General features: G+C 47.0%; 1 protein-coding gene across 1 annotated transcript in view; it reads left to right on the top strand.

The window, feature by feature from the left end:
• The window catches only part of LOC139226168 (cytochrome P450 2D15-like), a 50,174-nt gene that overhangs the window by 6,889 nt on the left and 21,218 nt on the right, over positions 1-22,067 (top strand). Inside the window, 2 exon segments of the mRNA XM_070856806.1 lie at positions 4,863-5,076; positions 14,932-15,100. Coding sequence (XP_070712907.1) covers positions 4,863-5,076; positions 14,932-15,100 — 383 coding nt within the window.

The following is a 22,067-nucleotide window of genomic DNA, read 5'->3' as shown; positions in this document are numbered from 1 at the left end:
TTTCGCCTCTGACCTGAACCCACAATATTCTGACTCAGAGGCGAGAGTGCTACCCACTGAGAGGAAAGGGGAGTGAGGCAATGGGAGCGCTGTACACCCTGTTCTATTAAAAACCTGTGCCCAAGGTCATCTGCCCAGCTGTGAAAGTCATGCTGCATCAATTCTCATGCCACTAAATCATCTCAATTAGCCACAGGAGACTGCATTTATTCATCAGATGCCTGACACACTATTCAGGACAGCGGAGTGTTAGAACAATTATGATCCTTTTAATGTAATGGAGGCTCGTGGACTCGAGACAGAGACCTCTGATCAATATTTGACACAAATTAGTGGGAAAGCGGGTTGTGTAGAGGACACAGAGAGGCTGCAAAGAGATTTAGATAGGTTAAGCGAATGGGCTAAGGTTTGGCAGATGAAATACAATGTCGGAAAATGTGAGGTCATCCACCTTGGAAAAAAAAACTGGAAAAAGGGAATATTATTTGAATGGGGAGAAATTACAATATGCTGCGGTGCAGAGGGACCTGGGGGTCCTTGTGCATCAATCCCAAAAAGTTAGTTTGCAAGTGCAGCAGGTTATCAGGAAGGCGAATGGAATGTTGGCCTTCATTGCGAGAGGGATGGAGTATGAAAGCAGGGAGGTCCTGCTGAAACTGTACAGGGTATTGGTGAGGCCGCACCTGGAGTACTGCGTGCAGTTTTGGTCACCTTACTTAAAGAAGGATATACTAGCTTTGGAGGGGTTACAGAGACGATTCACTAGGCTGATTCTGGAGATGAGGGGGTTACCTTATGATGATAGATTAAGTAGACTGGGTCTTTACTCATTGGAGTTCAGAAGGATGAGGGGTGATCTTATAGAAACATTTAAAATAATGAAAGGGATAGACAAGATAGAGGTAGAGAGGTTGTTTCCACTGGTCGGGGAGACTAGAACTAGGGGGCACAGCCTCAAAATACGGGGGGAGCCAATTTAAAACAGAGTTGAGAAGGAATTTCTTCTCCCAGAGGGTTGTGAATCTGTGAAATTCTCTGTCCAAGGAAGCAGTTGAGGCTAGCTCATTGAATGTATTCAAATCACAGAAAGATAGATTTTTAACCAATAAGGGAATTAAGGGTTATGGGGAGCGGGCGGGTAAGTGGAGCTGAGTCCACGGCCAGATCAGCCATGATCTTGTTGAGTGGCGGAGCAGGCTCGAGGGGCTAGATGGCCTACTCCTGTTCCTAATTCTTATGTTCTTATGTTCTTATGTTTACCAAATCAATACAGACCCAACATACCCAGGTTACATTCACCATTAAAGAATTCATCGTCCCCTGCCCACTCATGGTAGCCCTACATAAGAATGCTAGTGTCACTGCAGGTCCCCAGTACAGTTCAGAATGTCAGGTTAACGCAAGGTTAATACGCAAACTCGCCAGCAGTCCTGTAGACAATTACCTCTCCTCTCGCACATGCACATTGTGGCTCAATCTCTTTATTGCTCTCCAGACATTTCACACCCATGGGTGTTCAGACTGGCCTTGGGGATCTGCACTTTCTTATCTGTGCTTCACACAACTGTGTTTCTTACTGTTCAACTGAACTCATTCCTTTTCCAACAGTAGTGTATTTGCCTCATGGGTTCATGGCTACACATGTGCTCTAAAAAACTAACTCGTTCATTAGCAAAGGTTTAACAATCAAACTGAACCCTACCGGTTCATCCACCAGGCTCACCTCATCATGGAGAAACTGAAGTCAATTAACTGGAGTTTTGTTGAGTCTTGTGAACATCACATGACTGGCTAAGCCACTCACAGTGCAACAGCTCTACAATTATATTAGGTAAAACTATAAATCAAGTGCCCCCTTATTAAAATTTGATTGCCGGGGGAGATGATGCACTCCAGTCCCTCTGGTGCCCACCTCCCGTGGAAGGCCGCGAGCGTACCGGTGGACACCGCGTGCTCCATCTCCAGGGACACCCTGGCTCGGATGTAACCGCAGAAGAGAGGCAGGCAGTCGGGCTGAACGACCCGCTGCCTGGACCGACTGATGGCCCCCTTGGCCGTGCCCAGGAGCAGTCCTACGAGGAGGCCTTCCGACCTGCCCGCTCCCCTCCGCACAGGGTGCCCAAAGATCAGGAGTGTGAGACTGAAGTGCAACCAGAATTTGAGGTGCAGCCACTTCAAATAATGGAATCGGGGCTGCAACCTCGCACATTCCATAAAAACGTGGAACACGGACTCCTCCAGACCGCAGAAAGTGCAGGCGGCCTGGGAGCCCGTGAACCGACAAAGATTTATTGCACGGGATTGCTCCATGCACCAGCCTCCAGGCCAAGTCCCCAATGAATAGGGGGAGGACTCCCACACAGAGTGCACTCCATTGGGGACCCCTGCCTCCTCCGGACGGCAAGATGGTGCGCCATGGCGTGTCCGGACGGCAGACGAGGATGACAAGGTGGAGAGTGTGCAAGAGCAGCCTGTACAAGAAACCCCTCCGTACAGAACTGAAAGGCACGGAGGGGCATAGCAACCCATTAACTATCTTAAACTTAAGTCTTGTGATTCAATTTTCATCTAAGAGTCTACAGTTAATTATTACGCAAGTTGTATTATCTTGTTCAAGCGGTATGTCTTGGAAAGAGCAATATTGCTTTCAGATCCTCTCTCACCTCTCTACACATTCACTATCATTCCCTATATCAATGAACCTATAATGCTGACTGCTCATGTCAAGTTATCATGTAATATTTCTCCTAATATTCCTAAAATCCACATCTTGGGAATGCAATCACTTTGGCATCACAGCAAGGCAGCAGAGTAATTGCATTACAAAGTTTTATAGCATTTCTGGCTTCCCCAAAGTGTCGGGTGAAGTAGATGGCACCAAATACCATCTCATGCAGTTTCTGTTTCTTTCGCAGTTAACCCTTTATGAATCGATTTGAGCTTCATGGTAACATCATAATATAAATGGAAACAAAATCCTTTCAAAGCCAAATAGGAAAAAATCACAAAATGTTGCAAGGCCACAAATAGGAATTGTGGCCATCTCAGTAACTTATTTCTTTCAACAGGTAACCCTTCTGGGCCCTCCCCCCAAGACCCTCCACCTTCATCTCACCTCAAACATTAAGCTTAGCAATTTCTTTGTCACCAAGATCAAAACTATTGGTGTAGCTGTCTTTGCTGAATTTACTCATTCTCTTCACCTCCAGGCCCCAGACCCTCCCTAGGCTTCCACCCACCTTAGCCTGAACCTCAATTTGATGAAGATACACCTTCAACAGCCATCCATGCTCTCCAAGCTTATTTCATCAGGGCGATCATCCTCCAGGCTCCCTAAAGCCCCTCAACTCATGACCTCCAACTCCTCTTCCTGACCCCAGGGTAACTGACATTATCAACACTTCTCTCTCTTCAGGCATCATCCCTCGCCGCTTCAAAACTGTCATCTTCATCCCCTTCTAAAAAAATCCTTCAATTCTTACTTTCTTATCCAATGAATGTGCCATTGACTCAAAGCTTTGCGCCCATCTCTCCTGTTCGAACATAAGAAATAGGAGCAGGAGTCGGCCATTTGGCCTCTCGAGTCTGCTCTACCATTCAATAAGATCATGGCTGATCTGATCTTGGCCACAACTCCACTTCCCTGCTCGCTCCCCATAACCCTTGACTCCCTCATTGTTCAAAAATCTGTCTATCTCCACCTTAAATATATTCAATGACCCAACCTCCACAGCTCTCTGGGGTAGAGAATTCCAAAGATTCACGACGCTCTGAGAGAAGAAATTCCTCCTCATCTCTGTTTTAATGGGTGACCCCTTATTCTAAAACTCTGCCCCCTAGTTCTAGATCCCCCCCATGAGGGGAAACATCCTCTCTGCATCTTGATCCGTCCAATCTGGCTTCCGCCAAGTGCACAGCGCTGAAATGGTGCTAACCATGATCTCAAGCAACATCCTCAGTGACTGTTAAATATGGTTTAAAGCGTGGCCCGATTGCATTGATTCAGGGCAGATTTTGCGTCCGGCTATATGCAAATGATTTTGTGCGGAATCTTGAGAGAAAAAACACTTTTCAAAACTAGTGCAATTTTGGGCACAATTTTCGCCCGTTCCGGCTATATAAATACAATTTCTTGTTGTTGTTGATTGCGTCCAAAGCAGAATCTGAGCAAATTGTTGGCCCACACTCCTAACATCTCCTTCTTTTGCTCACCGTCTATTTATATCTGATTACGCTTTTGTATGCTTATCTAGGATAAAGGCGCTATTTAAATGCAAGTTGTGGTTGTTGGTCAGCTTTTGCTCATTGTATAGCTTGGCATGTATGTGATATTATCGGCATAAAGGGATTTCTGAGCTACATGATGTGTGAGTTAAAACTTGCAAAACCAAATCCCGGGGGAATAGAAGATTGAATTTCTGCTACTCTAAGAATGTTTCTGGAAAGATAGAAGTTTGCAGCACAGAATGAGAGCCTTTGTGTCTGTGCCAGCTCTTTGTGAGAGCATTGCAAAGTAATGTCGCTGTCGAACTCTCTATCGCCTTGTATCTTCCTCAGCTTCAACAACATTTCCAAATCTTCTGTTTTATTAATCTGGCTGTGAAAGAAAAAAGGATTTTTGAAGATTGAAAAAAAAGAACAAAAGTGAGACTGAACTTGAGCAAACAAGTTTTCTTTTTATAGTTACACAAAGACTGGGCCAGTAAACAAAGTCACATGGCACTGGCAGAAAGTGTTGAGTGTTGCACAAGACGGTCTGGCCACTCCCAGTCAGGCTCTGGGACTTATCCACATCCCACTGACAGACTGGGCGGGATTTGTTCTCTGCCAGTTGGCTGGTGAACACGTGTTTGTCTCTGCAGCAAAAATGAAGTCCTGGCTCTCTCCGAGTTCCTGCTCCCGGCATTTGACAGATTCACCGCGCTGGCCGTCTTCTGCATTGCCTTTTCCCTGGCCTTTGACTTCATGAAGAGATGGAAGAGGTGTCAGAACTACCCTCCCAGACCCTGGGCTCTGCCTTTCATTGGAAACATTCTTCAGGTGGACCTCAGCAACCTTCACCTGTCCTTTGCAAAGGTACAGTACAAGCTGTGGGCTGGCCCAGACTGAATGGGGCTGGCTGAAGGTGAGGGTCACATTCTGTGCAGCACATTTAACCCTCTCACTTTCTCTCTCCTTCCGTTATTGAGTTGCTTTTTCATGTGTCTTTCTCCATTTATGTCTTCTTAATTATGTTTCACTTTCTCTTTTTTCCAATTTTATATACTTATTCTTTTTCTACCCTTATCGTAGTGCCAGCTGTGGCTCAGTGGATAGCACTCTTGCCTCTGAGTCAGAAGGTTGTGGGTCCAAGTCCCCAGTGCAGTGTTGCACTGTCGGATGAGACATTAAACCGAGGCCCAGTCTGCTCTCTTAGGTGGATGTAAAAGATCCCATGGCACAATTTCGAAGAAGAGCATGTGGAGTTATCCTCGGTGTCCTGGCCAATATTTATCCCTCAATCAACATAACAAAAACAGATTATCTGGTCATTATCACATTGCTGTTTGTGGGAGCTTGCTGTGCAAAAATTGGCTGCCGCATTTCCTACATTACAACAGTAACTACACTTCAAAAGTACTTTATTGGCTGTAAGGTGCTTTGAGATGTCCGGTGGTCATGAAAGGCGCTTTATAAATCCAAGTCTTTATTGAACATTGCTGTATTTATAACCATATCAAGGGGTATGAAGAGAAAGCTGGAATGGGGTACTGAAGTTGCATGATCAGCCATGATCATATTGAATGATGGTGCAGGCTCGAAGGGCCAAATGGCCTACTCCTGCACCCATTGTCTATGTTTCTATGTTTTCTTTAATGGAGTCAAATATAACTTTCCTGTTTATTGTGTTGTTGCTCCAGGTTTAGGTTGAGTGACGATCCCAGTAATGAAATAATACATTTTCTTAGCAAGCAGTTCACCTATCTTACAGAATACAAAGGTTAGCTATGATATGCATAATCAGTACATCTTCAGGCTTCAGTGAAAGGTTTGGCCTACATATTTTGCAGTCAGTCAGTATAAGACATGCTGATTTCAAAGATCCCCAGAGAGAGCGTTAGAGAGATGATCTGGGCCACAATATAGAGGAGGGAAGATCGAGTAGTGAGAGTTCACTAAACTCATCATCATAGGCAGTCCACTCTAAAAGTGAGTTCTCATGTTACTGAACAATCCAATACAGGAATTACAGTCTCTATCACAGGTGGGACAGACAGTGGTTGAAGGAAAGGGTGGGTGAGGAATCTGGTTTGCCGCACGTTCCTTCCGCTGCCGGCGCTTGTTTTCTGCATGCTCTCAGCTTGAGTTGCTCAGTGCCCTCTCGGAATCCTCTTCCTCCACTTAGGGCGGTCTTTGCCAGGGACTCCCAGGTGTCGGTGGGGATGTTGCACTTTATCAAAGAGGCTTTGAGGGTGTCCTTGAAACATTTCCTCTGCCCACATGAGGATCGCTTGACGTGTAGGAGTTCCGAGTAGAGCGCTTGCTTTGGGAGTCACGTGTCGGGCATGCGGATGATGTGGCCGCCCAACGAAGCTGGTCGAATGTGGTCAGTGCTTCGATGTGGGGGATGTTGGCCTGATCGAGAACACTGACGTTGGTGCGTCTATCCTCCCAGGGGACTTGCAGGATCTTGCGGAGACATCGTTGGTGGTCTTTCTCCAGCGATTTGAGGTGTCCACTCCAAGTGGTCCATGTCTATGAGCCATACAGGAGGGCAGGTATCACTACAGCCCTGTAGACCATAAGTTTGGTGCCATATTTGAGGGCCTGATCTTCGTACACTCTCTTCCTCAGGCGACCGAAGGCTGCGCTGGCGCACTGGAGGCAGTGTTGGACCTTGTTGTCGATTACGGAGACGTGGCTCCAGGATGATCAGGGCTGGGAACTCAACATCCAGGGGTATTCAACATTCAGGAAGGATAGAATAAAAGGAAAAGGAGGTGGAGTAGCATTGCTGGTTAAAGAGGAGATTAATGCAATAGTTAGGAAAGACATTAGCTTGGATGATGTGGAATCTATATGGGTAGAGCTGCAGAACACTAAAGGGCAAAAATCGTTAGTGGGAGTTGTGTACAGACCTCCAAACAGTAGTAGTGATGTTGGGGAGGGCATCAAACAGGAAATTAGGAGTGCATGCAATAAAGGTGCAGCAGTTATAATGGGTGACTTTAATATGCACATAGATTGGGCTAGCCAAACTGGAAGCAATACGGTGGAGGAGGATTTCCTGGAATGCATAAGGGATGGTTTTCTAGACCAATATGTCGAGGAACCAACTAGGGGGGAGGCCATCTTAGACTGGGTGTTGTGTAATGAGAGAGGATTAATTAGCAATCTCATTGTGCGAGGCCCCTTGGGGAAGAGTGACCATAATATGGTGGAATTCTGCATTAGGATGGAGAATGAAACAGTTAATTCAGAGACCATGGTCCAGAACTTAAAGAAGGGTAACTTTGAAGGTATGAGGCATGAATTGGCTAAGATAGATTGGCTAATGATACTTAAGGGGTTGACTGTGGATGGGCAATGGCAGACATTTAGAGAACGCATGGATGAATTACAACAATTGTACATTCCTGTCTGGTGTAAAAATAAAAAAGGGAAGGTGGCTCAACCGTGGCTATCTAGGGAAATCAGGGATAGTATTAAAGCCAAGGAAGTGGCATACAAATTGGCCAGAAATAGCAGCGAACCTGGGGACTGGGAGAAATTTAGAACTCAGCAGAGGAGGACAAAGGGTTTGATTAGGGTAGGGAAAATGGAGTACGAGAAGAAGCTTGCAGGGAACATTAAGGCGGATTGCAAAAGTTTCTATAGGTATGTAAAGAGAAAGAGTTTAGTAAAGACAAACGTAGGTCCCCTGCAGTCAGAATCAGGGGAAGTCATAACGGGGAACAAAGAAATGGCAGACCAATTGAACAAGTACTTTGGTTCAGTATTCACTAAGGAGGACACAAACAACCTTCCGGATATAAAAGTGGTCATAGCAGCGCATTTGGAAAATGGTGACATGATAGGTCCAAGTCAGCATGGATTTGTAAAAGGGAGATCATGCTTGACAAATCTTCTGGAATTTTTTGAGGATGTTTCCAATAAAGTGGACAAAGGAGTACCAGTTGATGTGGTATATTTGGACTTTCAGAAGGCTTTCGACAAGGTCCCACACAGGAGACTAATGTGCAAAGTTAAAGCACATGGGATTGGGGGTAGTGTGCTGACGTGGATTGAGAACTGGTTGTCAGACAGGAAGCAAAGAGTAGGAGTAAATGGGTACTTTTCGGAATGGCAGGCAGTGACTAGTGGGGTACCACAGGGTTCTGTGCTGGGGCCCCAGCTGTTTACATTGTACATTAATGATTTAGACGAGGGGATTAAATGTAGTATCTCCAAATTTGCGGATGACACTAAGTTGGGTGGCAGTGTGAGCTGCGAGGAGGATGCTATGAGGCTACAGAGTGACTTGGATAGATTAGGTGAGTGGGCAAATGCGTGGCAGATGAAGTATAATGTGGATAAATGTGAGGTTATCCACTTTGGTGGTAAAAACAGAGAGACAGACTATTATCTGAATGGTGACAGATTAGGAAAAGGGAAGGTGCAACGAGACCTGGGTGTCATGGTACATCAGTCATTGAAGGTTGGCATGCAAGTACAGCAGGCGGTTAAGAAAGCAAATGGCATGTTGGCCTTCATAGCGAGGGGATTTGAGTACAGGGGCAGGGAGGTGTTGCTACAGTTGTACAGGGCCTTGGTGAGGCCGCACCTGGAGTATTGTGTACAGTTTTGGTCTCCTAACTTGAGGAAGGACATACTTGCTGTTGAGGGAGTGCAGCGAAGATTCACCAGACTGATTCCCGGGATGGTGGGACTGACCTATCAAGAAAGACTGAATCAACTGGGCTTGTATTCACTGGAGTTCAGAAGAGTGAGAGGGGACCTCATAGAAACGTTTAAAATTCTGACGGGTTTGGACAGGTTAGATGCAGGAAGAATGTTCCCAATGTTGGGGAAGTCCAGAACCAGGGGTCACAGTCTAAGGATAAGGGGTAAGCCATTTAGGACCGAGATAAGGAGAAACTTCTTCACCCAGAGAGTGGTGAACCTGTGGAATTCTCTACCACAGGAAGTAGTTGAGGCCAATTCACTAAATATATTCAAAAGGGAGTTAGATGAAGTCCTTACTACTCGGGGGATCAAGGGGTATGGCGTGAAAGCAGGAAGTGGGTACTGAAGTTTCATGTTCAGCCATGAACTCGTTGAATGGCGGTGCAGGCTAGAAGGGCTGAATGGCCTGCTCCTGCACCTATTTTCTATGTTTCTATGTTTCTATGTCTGCCCTTGCTGACTAAACTGCCGGTTTGTTATAACTCTGTGTGGATGCCAGTCAAAGAGCTCGATTAATCTGTAACTTCCACATTAGTTATTCAGTGTAAACAATGACACAATTCAGGAACCATCAAAATAACCAGGAGCAAACAAACTTGCTACATCTAACTGTTGTCAAGCCCAAAGTTTGAGATTAATGTTTTGGACTGTTTAACAATTATATTTTAAAATCTATTTTATGTAACAACTTTCTCTTCTCTCTGCATTGTCCTGGCCAATATTTATCCCTCAACCAACATAACAAAAACAGATTAACTGGTCATTATCACATTGCTATTTGTGGGAGTTTGCTGTGTGCAAGTTGGCTGCTGCATTTCCCACATCACAACAGTGACTGCACTTCAAAAGTACTTCATTGGCTGTAAAGCGCTTTGAGACGTTCGGAGACGAAAGGCGCTTTATAAATCCAAGTCTTTCACTTTTTCTTTCTACCTGTTTTATTTTTGTCTTAACCTCTTTCTATTCATTTCATAGAATAATAGACAGTACAGTAGGAGGCCAATCGGCCCATTGTGCCTTGTGTTGGTGTTAGCTTTGTAGCTGGAGCTACCTATTCGAATCCCAGTTTCCTGGCCTTTCCATAATATTGTTTTATATTCTTCCTTTTCAAGTACCCAAATCCCTTTTAAATGTTGTTAATCGTTCCCACCTCATTTGTGATCAGACAATCCAGGCCCAAAATTCCTCGGGCCATATTCCACCACTGGGAGGATGGTGGGCGAGGTTTATTGTCGCCTCGTCTACTACTTATTTGATCTGAATCTCAATTCCAGAAGGGTCATTTACTTGGTGGTGGAGAGGGGTTGGGGGAGATGCATTCATGCAATTGGCAGTGTTTGTGGGGCATCCGCCTCAGTGCGAGCACAAACCTTGGAGGGCTAGTTTGCCAGGGGCCGGCTCTGCGATCAGCAGCCATTGGGAATCCAGCACGTCGGGCCCTCCTGGGCGCCATTTGCCACGAGAGCTGGTCCTGCCATGCTAGAACTCAGCACTGGGGCAACGGGGGCAGAGTTGGCAGATTATCTGCTGGATGACATCATCCTTCAGTTCCATCTCTTGCAGAGATTTACTCGGGCGTGGGGGTGGGCATTAGATGGAAGAAGCACCCTCCCTCACTTCTGGCAGAATTTGGTGACATAGGAAAAAGGGCCGTAGGTGGCATGCTGCAATTGGGCCCCGTCCCAAGTTGGGTCTGCCCAACAAACTATGCTGCCACAGCACCCCTCAAATCCAAGAATTTCGGGCCTTCTGTGTTCTTGTATCCTTCTATGTGAAAACATTTATTCTAACTTCCCCTTAATTCTTCTCATAATAATCTTGAACTTCTCCACCAATTTGCCAATCATTGGAACCATTTGTTCACTATTTACAATCTCAAAAACTTTCACAATTTACAAAACCTAAATTAGATTCTTCCTTAACCTATTTTGTTCAAGGCAATAAAAGGCCCATTTCTAGATCTTTACTTCATAACTACAATTTCCCATTCTTGGTGTCAGTCTAGTGAACAATAAGTGTGCACCCTTTCCATGGCTTTAATATACCGCACAGGATTTTGGTTCCTCATACATTTTGTTATATCGCTTTCTTTCACAGTGTCAGCTGTGGCTCAGCAATAGCACTCGTGCCTGAGTCAGAAGATCGTGGGTTCAGGTCCCACTCTAGAGCAGAACATCTGGGCTGACACTGCAGTGCAGTACAGCGGGAGGTCTGCACTGTCGGAAATGGTGTCCTTCTGTTGAGATGTTAAACTGAGGATCCATCTGCCCTCTCGGGTGGATATTAAAGATCCCACGGCACTATTTTGAAGATGAGCAGAGGAATTCTCCCCGGTGTTTTGGCCAATATTTATCCCGCAACCAACATCACTGAAACAGATTATCTGATCATTTTCATATTGCTGTTTGTGGGAGCTTGCTGTGCGCAAATTGGTTGCCGTGTGCCCTACATTACAACAGTGACTACACTTCAAAAGAACCGGCTGTAAGTGCTTTGGGATGCCCTGGGGTTGAGAAAGGCGCTACATAAATGCAACTCTTTTTCATCTTTTTTTTCTGAATCTCAGTTTTCTGATTTGTACTGAAATGCATGTTTGCACACAGAAAATGTCTCCAAGCTGAAGTACTGTTAGCTTTTTCTTACACAGTTGCAGGTATGCATTAATTTCAACGTTACTAGATCGCACATAATTTATTAGGCAATCAGAATACATGCGTGATAATGCTCTTTGCTCATCATCATCATAGGCTGTCCATTGGGGTCGAGGATGACTTGCTTCCACATTAAAAATGAGGTCTCAGATGACTGTTAAGTCCAAAGCGGGAGCTAGAGTCTCTGTTGCAGGTTGGACAGACGGTGGTTGAAAGGACGTTGGTTGAAGTGTCGGTTTTTTGAAGGGCTTGGGTTGTCATGTGCTCTTTTTGCCGTAAGCGCTTGGTCTCTGCTTGCTCCCGGCGAAGAGACTCGAAGTGTTCGGCGCCCTCACGGATTATTCTCTTCCACTTTGAGCGATCTTGTGCCAGGGATTCCCAGGTGTCAGTGGGGATGGTGAACTTCTTCAAGGAGGCTTTGTGGATGTCCTTGAAGCATTTCCTCTGCCTATCTGTGGCTCGTTTGCCCTATTGGAACCCCGAGTAGAGCGCTTGCTTTGGGCGTCTAGATTCGGGCATACAGATGATGTGGCCCATCCATTGAAGCTGATCGAGTGTTGTCAATGCTTCGATGCTGACGATGTTGGCCTGCGTGAGAACACTGATGTTGGTGTGCCTATCCTGCCAATGAATTTGCAGGATCTTTCTGAGGCAGCGTTGATGGTACTTCTCCATTGCTTTGATGTGTCTGCTGTATATAATCCATGTCTCAGAAGCATATATGTGAGCAGGTATCACTATTGCTCTGTAGACCATGAGCTTTCTGCCAGTTTTAAGGTTCTGGTCTTCAAACACTCTCTTCCTTAGGCGACCAAAGGCTGCACTGGCACACTGAAGGCGGTGTTGGATTTCGTCATTGATGTCTGCCCTTGTTGACATTAGACTCCCGAGTTATGGAAAATGGTCCACATTGTCCAAGGCCTCATCGTGGATTTTGATAATCGGGGGCAGGTTGATAGAGCACCTTTGTTTTACGGATGTTTGGTGTAAGACCCATGCTCTTGTACGCTACATTGAACATGTTGATGATGGTTTGGAGTTCGTCCTCCGAGTGAGTGCAGACGCAAGCATCATCTGCATATTGTAATTCAATGACAGGGGATGGGACGACCTTGGATCTGGACTGATAGTGACAGAGGTTGAAGAGTTTTCCGTTTGTTCTATGGATTATCTTCACTCCAGCGGGATGTTTGCTGACGGTGAGATGTAGCATTGCAGCAAGGAAGATCGAGAAGAGCGTTGGTGCAATGACATATTCTTGCTTCACCCCAGTCCGTACATGAATTGGGTCTGTGGTGGATCCATTGGTCAGGATCACGGCTTGCATGTTATCATGAAGCAAGCGGAGGATGGTGACAAATTTTTGAGGACAGCCGAATTTGAAAAGTCACTCCATAATCCCCCACGGTTGGCATTGTCGAAGGCCTTTGTGAGGTCAAAGAAGGCCATGTACAGGTGCTGTTCCCTACATTTCTCTTGAATTTGTCGTGCGGTGAAGATCATGTCTGTTGTGCTCCATAGTGGGTGGTATCCGCATTGCGACTCTGGGAGGAGTTCTTCAGCTACAGGGAGAAGGCAGTTGAGGAGGATTCTTGCAATAACTTTCCCTGTGGTAGACAGTGGGGAAATTCCTCTGTAGCTACTGCAATCAGACCTGTCTTCTTTCTTGAAGATGGTCACAATTACGCCATCTCTGATATCCCCGGCATGCTCTCCTCCTTCCAGATAAGAGAAATGAGTTCATGTATTCACGCCAATAGTGCTTCTCCGCCATGTTTTAGTGCTTCGGCAGAGATTCCATCCGCTCCTGAGGCCTTGTTGTTCTTCAGTTGTTGAATGGCCTTTTCAATCTCGTGTAGGGTTGGGGTTGTACTGAGATGGTGGCGCAAAGCTTGTTGTGGGATGGAGACAGAGTCGAAGACAGCGTCTCGGTTAAGGAGATCATCATCATCAGCTAATGAGCCATGAGAAGGACACTGCTGGACTGTGCAGGGTTGCCTGGGTAAGTGTGTTCACAATTTACACCATCTGACAATGTTGTCTTGTCAGATGCTATTTTAGTAGCATCTTCACTGTAAACTTGAGGAAGTGTCAGAGGGAGGATAGGATCATTGAATGATACAGCACAGAAGGAGGCCATTCAGCCTATTGAGCCTGTGCCAGCTCTTTGGTAGAACTACCAATTAGTTCCACTCCCCTGCTCTTTCCCCATAGCCCTGTAAAACAATTTTCCTTCAAGTATGTATCCAATTTCCATTTGAAAGTTACAATTGAATCTGCTTCTACCAGCCTTTCAGGCAGTTCATTCCACATTCCAACAACTCGCTGTGCAAACAATTGTTTCCTCATGTTGCCTCTGACTCTTTTGCCAATCACCTTAAATCTGTGTCCTCTGGAAACAATTTCTCTTTATTTACTCTATCAAAACTATTCATGATTTTGAACACTTCTCTTAACCTTCTCTGCTCTAAGGAGAACAACCCCAGCTACTCCAGTCTCTCCACATAACTGAAGTCCTACAACCCTGTTACCATTCTAGTAAATCTCCTCTGCAGCCTCACCAAGGCCTTGATATCCTTCCTAAACAATCTTACAGTCCCTGCTTCTTATCTCAGTCTCTGCAATTCCATTAATTCTCTCAGCTTTTCTCACAGACTGACTGTCGCTTTGCTAACGAGGAGTATTGAAGCCTGTCTTTTTAACTTGGTCAAGCAGGCCTAATGCCTCTTTCTCCCATTTTAAAATCTAACTGGGTCTACCCCAAGGCTTATTGCACTAGTTTACAAACTTAAACCTATAACTAATAATGCTTATTTCATTTTGTCCATGTTGGTTAGTGGCAATCTGAACTTCTGTCAAGCCCACCATTTTTACTATCTTGTTGCTAGTACTACTGGCAGGTAGTGTCCTACAGTCCCCCCCGAAGTATTTCCTTCCTTAACTGACTAGGTCACGCTAAGCAAGCGAGTCCTAGGATAATGCCAGCATCGAATAGTTTATAAAGTTGTCAATCAACCTCCTGGCTGGCTCGTCGATTTATTAGATCCCAGAGGGACCCGGGTTCCAAATGATTCAAGGTTGACCCATTAACTTTATTCAGCCAAGCAAGACTTATACACTGATACCTGTTCCCCCTATCTCTTATCTCTCTCTCTCTCTCTCTCTCTCTCTCTCTCTCTCTGAGTCAGAAGGTTGTGAGTTCAAGTCCCACTCTAGGTACTTTTTAGAGTGTAGTCACTGTTGTAATGTAGGATACATGGCAGCCAATTTGCACACAGCAAGCTCCCACAAACAAATGTGATAATCACCGCGGACTCATGTTTCTACCCATTTCATTCTTCTCTTTATTTTTAAGTTGGCGAAGAAACACGGCAATGTATTCAGCGTACAGTTTGGATGGACCAACGTGGTGGTACTGAGCGGCTACGAAACCCTGAAAGAGGCACTGGTGAAGAAATCAGAATATTTTGCTGATCGGCCAACCTTTCCAATATATGAAGATGTGTTTAAGCTCACAGGAGAAGGTAACTGTGTATCAGGCTTCGCAGTCAGCGTCGGGGGGAGTGGGATGGCAATTGTTTGCTGGCTGTTTCTGTTGTTAATCAACAAAGCTTCCATCCCTCAGCCTGCAGGACATTCTGTCGAGGGATGGGGGAGCATGTATCAATTTGGCTACCTCTGCACCAAATTCCCATCTCACCAAATTCCCGTCCGCTCTCCAGTTAGCAGCTTCATCCAACTCTCACCAATCTCTGTATTCAAAACTCTGCCAACTATTCATCTAATTATTAAAAAAACACAGCCATGCCCATGTTTTATCAGCACACTCTTCAACATGTTTGTCCAGTCGTTAAATATAATAAGTAAATGCCAAGCACAGTGCCTGCACAATGTGCCTGTATGCTGCATGTTAACACAGTTATACAAAATGGCTGCTGCTGTGGAAGCATGGGCACCCTATATTTCTCACGTTACATATTTTAACATCTAAGCTGAGATCCTTTTACTCATAAGGAGGGAGACCTGGAGATTCTGGGCATGGAGTCCCTGAAAGATTAATGGAGGAATGCTTGGGATTCTCTCCCTAGTTCAAATTCTTAAAATCATAGAAATTTACAGCACGGAAGGAGGCCAGTTTGGACCATCATCCGCGCCGGTTGACAAAGACCTATCCAGCCTTATCCCACTATCCAGCTCTTGGTCTGTAGCCCTGTAGGTTACGGCACTTCAAGTGCACATCCAAGTACTTTTTAAAAGTGGTGAGGGTTTCTGCCTCTACCACCCTTCCAGGCAGTGAGTTCCAGACCCCCATCACCCTCTGGGTGAAAATATTTCCCCTCAAATCTCCAGTATCATCCTTTGCTATGCTCTTATCTCCTTATCCGCTCGCTCACTCACTCCCTCACACATTCAGCTACTGTAGCACAATAAACTACAATGTTCTAGCAATTTCAAGGGCTATTTAATTGCCAAATTCTAAAAAATATTTCTCTTCTCCTCTAGGTAGCCAAGAGAACGTGGTTGAGGCCAACCTACAGCATCCTGCATCATTCACTCCTGCAGTGGCAAGCACCCGCACATGTATCCACTCCAGGGGAAGGGGCATTCCGTTACTGAGTGGCAAGAGGAAGGGGTTGGTCAGACACAGAACCGATGGGCGAGGAGGAGCATGAAAGTGGAATTCGAGGAGTTGCAATCTGCTGGTTGAATGACCCGCTGAAGAACTTCTTCAGGTGCTGAGCCCTGGGATGAAGGCTTCACATGGCCAGCCTGAAAATGGAGCTTGGTAGCTCGGTCCCAGCACTTGGTGCAACGATCTGAGGGTGTGTACAGTTGCGATACTGCAGCATTTCTCAGTTTCAGATCCACAGTCGGTTGACTGGATGATTGCATTAGCCAAGGAAAACATTCACTGCGCATAATGAACCCAGCACCCGCCTTGCTTGCATCGCCCGATGCACATGGGCTGGAATGCCAACCTCCCTGGAGCCCAGCACCAATTGGGGCAGGGATGCTGAACCATTCCATACTGGGTTACTCGATATGCTGTGTCTTTTTGAAAATGTTCCAAACTGCACTCTCTCTGAATATAACGCACAACCTCTGGATCCAAGAGATATGGGGATAGTGCAGGAAGGTGGAGTTGGGGTAGAAGTTGAGCTATGATTTTATTGGATGGCGGAGCAGGAATGAAGGGCCGAATGGCCTAACCCTGCTCCTATTTCTTATGTTCTTCTGTTCTCTGATTAATGTTGTATTTGACCTATGAGACACCAATGTAAAAATTACAATAATGGAAAAGAAAAAAGAAAGACATGCATTTATATAGCGCCTTTCACGACCACCGGACGTCTCAAAGCACTTTACAGCCAATGAAGTACTTTTTGGAGTGTAGTCACTGTTGTAATGTAGGATACATGGCAGCCAATTTGCACACAGCAAGCTCCCACAAACAAATGTGATAATTACCGTGGACTCATGTTTCTATCCATTTCATTCTTCTCTTTATTTTTAAGCTGCCGAAGAAACACGGCAATGTATTCAGCGTACAGTTTGGATAGACCAACGTGGTGGTACTGAGCGGCTACGAAACCCCGAAAGAGGCACTGGTGAAGAAATCAGAAGATTTTGCTGACCAGCCAACCTTTCCAATATATGAAGATGTGTTTAAGCTCACAGGAGAAGGTAACTGTGTATCAGGCTTCGCAGTCAGCGTCGGGAACCGGGGGGAGTGGGATGGCAATTTTGCTGGCTGTTTCTGTTGTTGATCAACAAAGCTTCCATCCCTCAGCCTGCAAGACATTCTGTCGAGGGATGGGGGAGCATGTATCAATTTGGCCACGTACACAGTTCTCCTGGACTCACTGGGGCTGAAATTGCCCACCACTGGAAACGAGTTGCACCGACCCTGGTGATTTTACCGGCGTGGTGGATGAGGTGGCCTCTTGAGCGAAATTCCGCTCTTTGGCGGGTTTTTTTTCAGCGGACCGCAAGTTGGTCAAAATGGGGGTGTGAGTGGAAGTTCGCAGTCTAGAGGGACGGACGTTGGGGGCGAGTGGTGTGTCCACCGCTATTAGTCATCAGCAAGCGTGGCCACCAATTTCCGGCGGTAACAGGCTTTAAGAGAAGGGGAAATTTTGGCTGACCCCAGTTCCCCGCGATACTCTGACCCCAGTTCCCTGGGACACTCTGACCCCAGGACACTCTGACCCCAGTTCCCCGGGACACTCTGACCCCAGTTCCCCGGGATACTCTGACCCCAGTTCCCCGGGACACTCTGACCCCAGTTCCCTGGGATACTCTGACCCCGGGACACTCTGATCCCAGTTCCCCAGGACACTCTGACCCCAGTTCCCCGGGACACTCTGACCCCAGTTTCCCGGGACACTCTGACCTCAGTTCCCCGGGACACTCTGACCCCAGTTCCCCGGGACACTCTGATCCCAGTTCCCCGGGATACTCTGACCCCAGGACACTCTGACCCCAGTTCCCCGGGACACTCTAACCCCAGTCCTCCTGGATGTAATTATTGTGTTCCTAACACAGATGAGGCTGCACACAGGGAGGTTAAAGTACCAGTGACCTCAGTCTTTAATAAGACACTCCAGAGTGAGGAACAGGCCTTAGGGGCCGGCTTATATACACAACAGTGCTCCCAAGGGATGAGCTCCCTGGTGGCAGAACATAGGAGTGCATGCTTTACAGATACACAACATCACTCCCCCCGCCAAAGTCAAAGTGGAAACTATTTACAAGGTGAGGCGGTCAGGAGCCTTTCTTTCCCTGGTGGACCGCCTCGGTACAAATGTCTGTTCTGGTGTGTTGTTTGTGCCCTCGCTGGGCTGGCGCGTTGTTGGCCTTGCTGAGCTGTTGGGCGTGATGGGTTAGATTTCCTGGTCCGCCGTAGTGTCGTTGATCCTTTGGGTGTGTGTTATGGGCTTGAAAAAGGTGGTGTCTGCTGTGGGTTGCTCAGGGCATTCTGTGAACCGCAGCCTTGTTTGGTCCAGATGCTTTCTGCAAATTTGTCCATTGTCTAGTTTGACGACAAACACCCTATTCCCTTCTTTAGCTATCACCGTGCCCGCGATCCACTTGGGACCATGTCCATAGTTTAGCACATACACAGGGTCATTCAGATCAATTTCCCGTGACACAGTGGCGTGATCATCGTTTACATTTTGTTGCTGCCGCCTGCTCTCTACCTGATCATGCAGGTTGGGGTGAACCAGCGAGAGTCTGGTTTTAAGTGTCCTTTTCATGAGTAACTGAGCCGGGGGAACCCCTGTGAGCGAGTGGGGTCTCGTGCGGTAGCTGAGCAGCAGTCGGGACAGGCGGGTTTGGAGTGAGCCTTCAGTGACTCGTTTAAGGCTCTGTTTGATGGTTTGTACTGCCCGCTCTGCCTGCCCATTGGAGCCTTGTTTAAACGGGGCCGAGTGACATGTTTGATCCCATTGCGGCTCATGAATTCTTAAATTCGGCACTGGTGAAACATGGCCCGTTGTCACTGACCAGTATGTCAGGCAGGCCGTGGGTGGCAAACATGGCCCTCAGGCTTTCAATGGTGGCAGTGGCGGTGCTTCCCGACATTATCTCACATTTAATCCATTTTGAAAAAGCATCCACCACCACCAGGAACATTTTACCGAGAAACGGGCCCGCATAGTCGACATGGATCCTCGACCATGGTCTGGAGGGCCAGGACCACAAACTTAGTGGTGCCTCTCTGGGCGCGTTGCTCAACTGAGCACACACGCTGCATTGCCGTACACAGGACTCTAAGTCAGAGTCGATACCGGGCCACCACACGTGAGATCTGGCTATCGCTTTCATCATTACTATACCCAGGTGTGTGCTGTGGAGATCCGAGATGAGCATCTCCCTGTCCTTTTTGGGTAGCCCACAACAGGCAGTCTGCCTGAATGGACAGCTCATCCTTTCGCCGCTGGAACGGCTTGATTGGGTCTTGCATTTCAACGGGGATGCTGGCCCAGCTTCCATGCAGGACACAGTTTTTTTTACGAGGGACAGCAGAGGATCTTGGCTGGTCCAAGTCCTAATCTGGTGGGCCGTGACAGGTGATTTATCATTTTCAAAAGCTTCCATGGACCATCAACAAGTCTGCGGGCTGCGCCACCATCAACAAGTTTGCAGGTTGCGCCATTTCCACCCCCATGGTGGGCAATGGTAGCCAACTGAGAGCATCCGCACAGTTCTCAGTACCTGGCCTGTGGCGGATGGTATAGTTATACGCTGATAGCACGAGTGTCCACCTGAGGCATTAGTGTTTATCCCCTTGTTTTCAGTGAACAGGGATATGAGGGGCTTGTGATCGGTTTCCAGCTCAAATTTGAGGCCAAACAGGTACTGATGCATTTCCTTTACCCCGAACACACACGCTAATGCCTCTTTCTCAATCATGCTGTAGGTCCTCTCGGCCTTAGACAAGCTCCTGGAAGCATAGGCGACAGGTTGCAACTTCCCCGCAACGTTAGTTTGTTGTAATACACACCCGACTCCGTACAACAACGCATCACATGCTAGCACAAGTCTTTTACACGGGTTATACAATACAAGCAGCTTGTTGGAGCATAAAATGTTTCTGGCTTTCTCAAAAGCAATTACTTGTTTTTTTACCCCCATACCCAGTTCTCACCTTTGCGCAATAACACATGTAGTGGCTCTAAAAGGGTGCTTAACCACGGTAGGAAGTTACCAAAATAGTTGAGGAGTCCCAGGAACGACCGTTCTGTGGCCTGCGCATGTTTCTGATAGCCTCTGTCTTGGCATCTGTGGGCCGAATGCCATCCGCCACGATCTTTCTCCCCAAAAACTCCACTTCTGTTGCCATGAAGAAGCATTTCGACCTCTTCAGCCGCAGCCCTACACGATCAGTCACTGGAGGACCTCCTCCAGGTTTTGTAGGTGCTCGGCAGTGTCCCGACCCGTGACCAATATGTCGTCCTGAAAGACCACCGTGTGTGGTACCGACTTGAGTAGGCTCTCCATGTTTCTCTGGAAGATCGCTGCAGCCGACCAAATTCCAAACGGGCATCTGTTGTAGAAGAACAGTCCCTTGTGCGTGTTGATGCAGGTGAGGTCCTTCGAAGACTCCTCCAGTTCCTGCGTCATGTAGGCCGAAGTCAGGTCAAGCTTGGTGAACGTCTTGCCTCCTGCCAGCGTTGCAAATAGGTCGTCTGCCTTAGGTAGCGGGTATTGGTCCTGTAGCGTGAAACGATTAATAGTTACTTTATAATCGCCGCAAATCCGGACCGTGCCATCACTTTTGAGTACTGGAACAATCAGGCTGGCCCACTCGTTGAATTCCACAGGGGAAATGATGCCCTCGCGTTGCAGCCTGTCCAGCTCGATTTCCACTCTCTCCCTCATCATGTGAGGTACCGCTCACGCCTTGTGGTGAATGGGTCGTGCCTCTGGGACCAAGTGGATCCGCACCTCCGCCCCGGAAAAGTTTCCAATGTCTGGCTCAAAAAGGGAAGGAAATTTGTTGAGAACCTGGGTACATGAGGCCTCATCGGATGTCATCCAAGTTTCAGCGGATTTTGCCCAGCCAGCTCCTTCCAAGCAGTGTGGGGCCATTGCCCAGGATAATCCAGAATGGCAGTCCATGCACCGTGCTCTCGTAGGTGACCTTGACCATGGCGCTGCCCTGGACAGTGATGAGCGCTTTGGTGTATGTTCTCAGTTTTGTGTGGATGGGGCTCAGGGCTGATCTGAATGCCTTGTTGCACCACAGTCTCTCAAACATCTTTTTACTCATGATGGATTGGCTAGCACCAGTGTCCAGTTCCATGGCTACGGGTAAGCCATTCAATTTTACGTTTAGCATAATAGGTGGACGTTTCATCGAAAATGTGTGCACCCCGTGTATTTCAACATCTGCCTCCTCTCTCTGAGGCTCGAAATTGCTTTGATCCACCATGGATCGATCTTCCTCTGCCACGTGGTTAGCAGGTTTTACAGAGCTTGCAGCTCGTTTGCAAGCTCGTTGGAGGTGCCCCATTGTTCCACAGCTCTTGAAGCGGCATGAATAGGCTGAATGGAAGCCTCCACAACGCCAACAAGGTGTGAATTGCCTTGCATTCATCCTTTGTTGGGGGACTCTGAGTCATCTGGGTCACCTGAGGCCTGCTGGCAGTTGCAGACTCGTGGTTTCTGCCCTGTACATTTCTGCTCGCAAGCATAGTTCCAGTTAATTTATGAAAACTGCTAGCACTTGTGTGCTGAGAGACTTGTTTGGTGTTATCACTGGTGGACATAAACGCCTGTGCTATCGCAATGGCCTTACTGAGGGTTGGTGTCTCTACAGTCAAAAGTTTTCGTAGGATGGTCTCCTGGCCAATGCCCAGTACAAAAAAGTCTCTGAGCATTTGCTCCAGGTAGCCATCAAACTCACATTGTCTTGCAAGTCGCCTTAGCTCGGCGACGTAGCTCGCCACTTCCTGACCTTCAGATCGCTGGCACGTGTAGAAC

The sequence above is a fragment of the Pristiophorus japonicus genome, chromosome 16 (genome assembly GCF_044704955.1).
Source record: "Pristiophorus japonicus isolate sPriJap1 chromosome 16, sPriJap1.hap1, whole genome shotgun sequence".
In the NCBI taxonomy this organism is placed as follows: domain Eukaryota; kingdom Metazoa; phylum Chordata; class Chondrichthyes; family Pristiophoridae; genus Pristiophorus; species Pristiophorus japonicus.
Note: the sequence above shows the minus strand (reverse complement) of the source record. Positions and strands in the feature narration are given on the sequence as shown.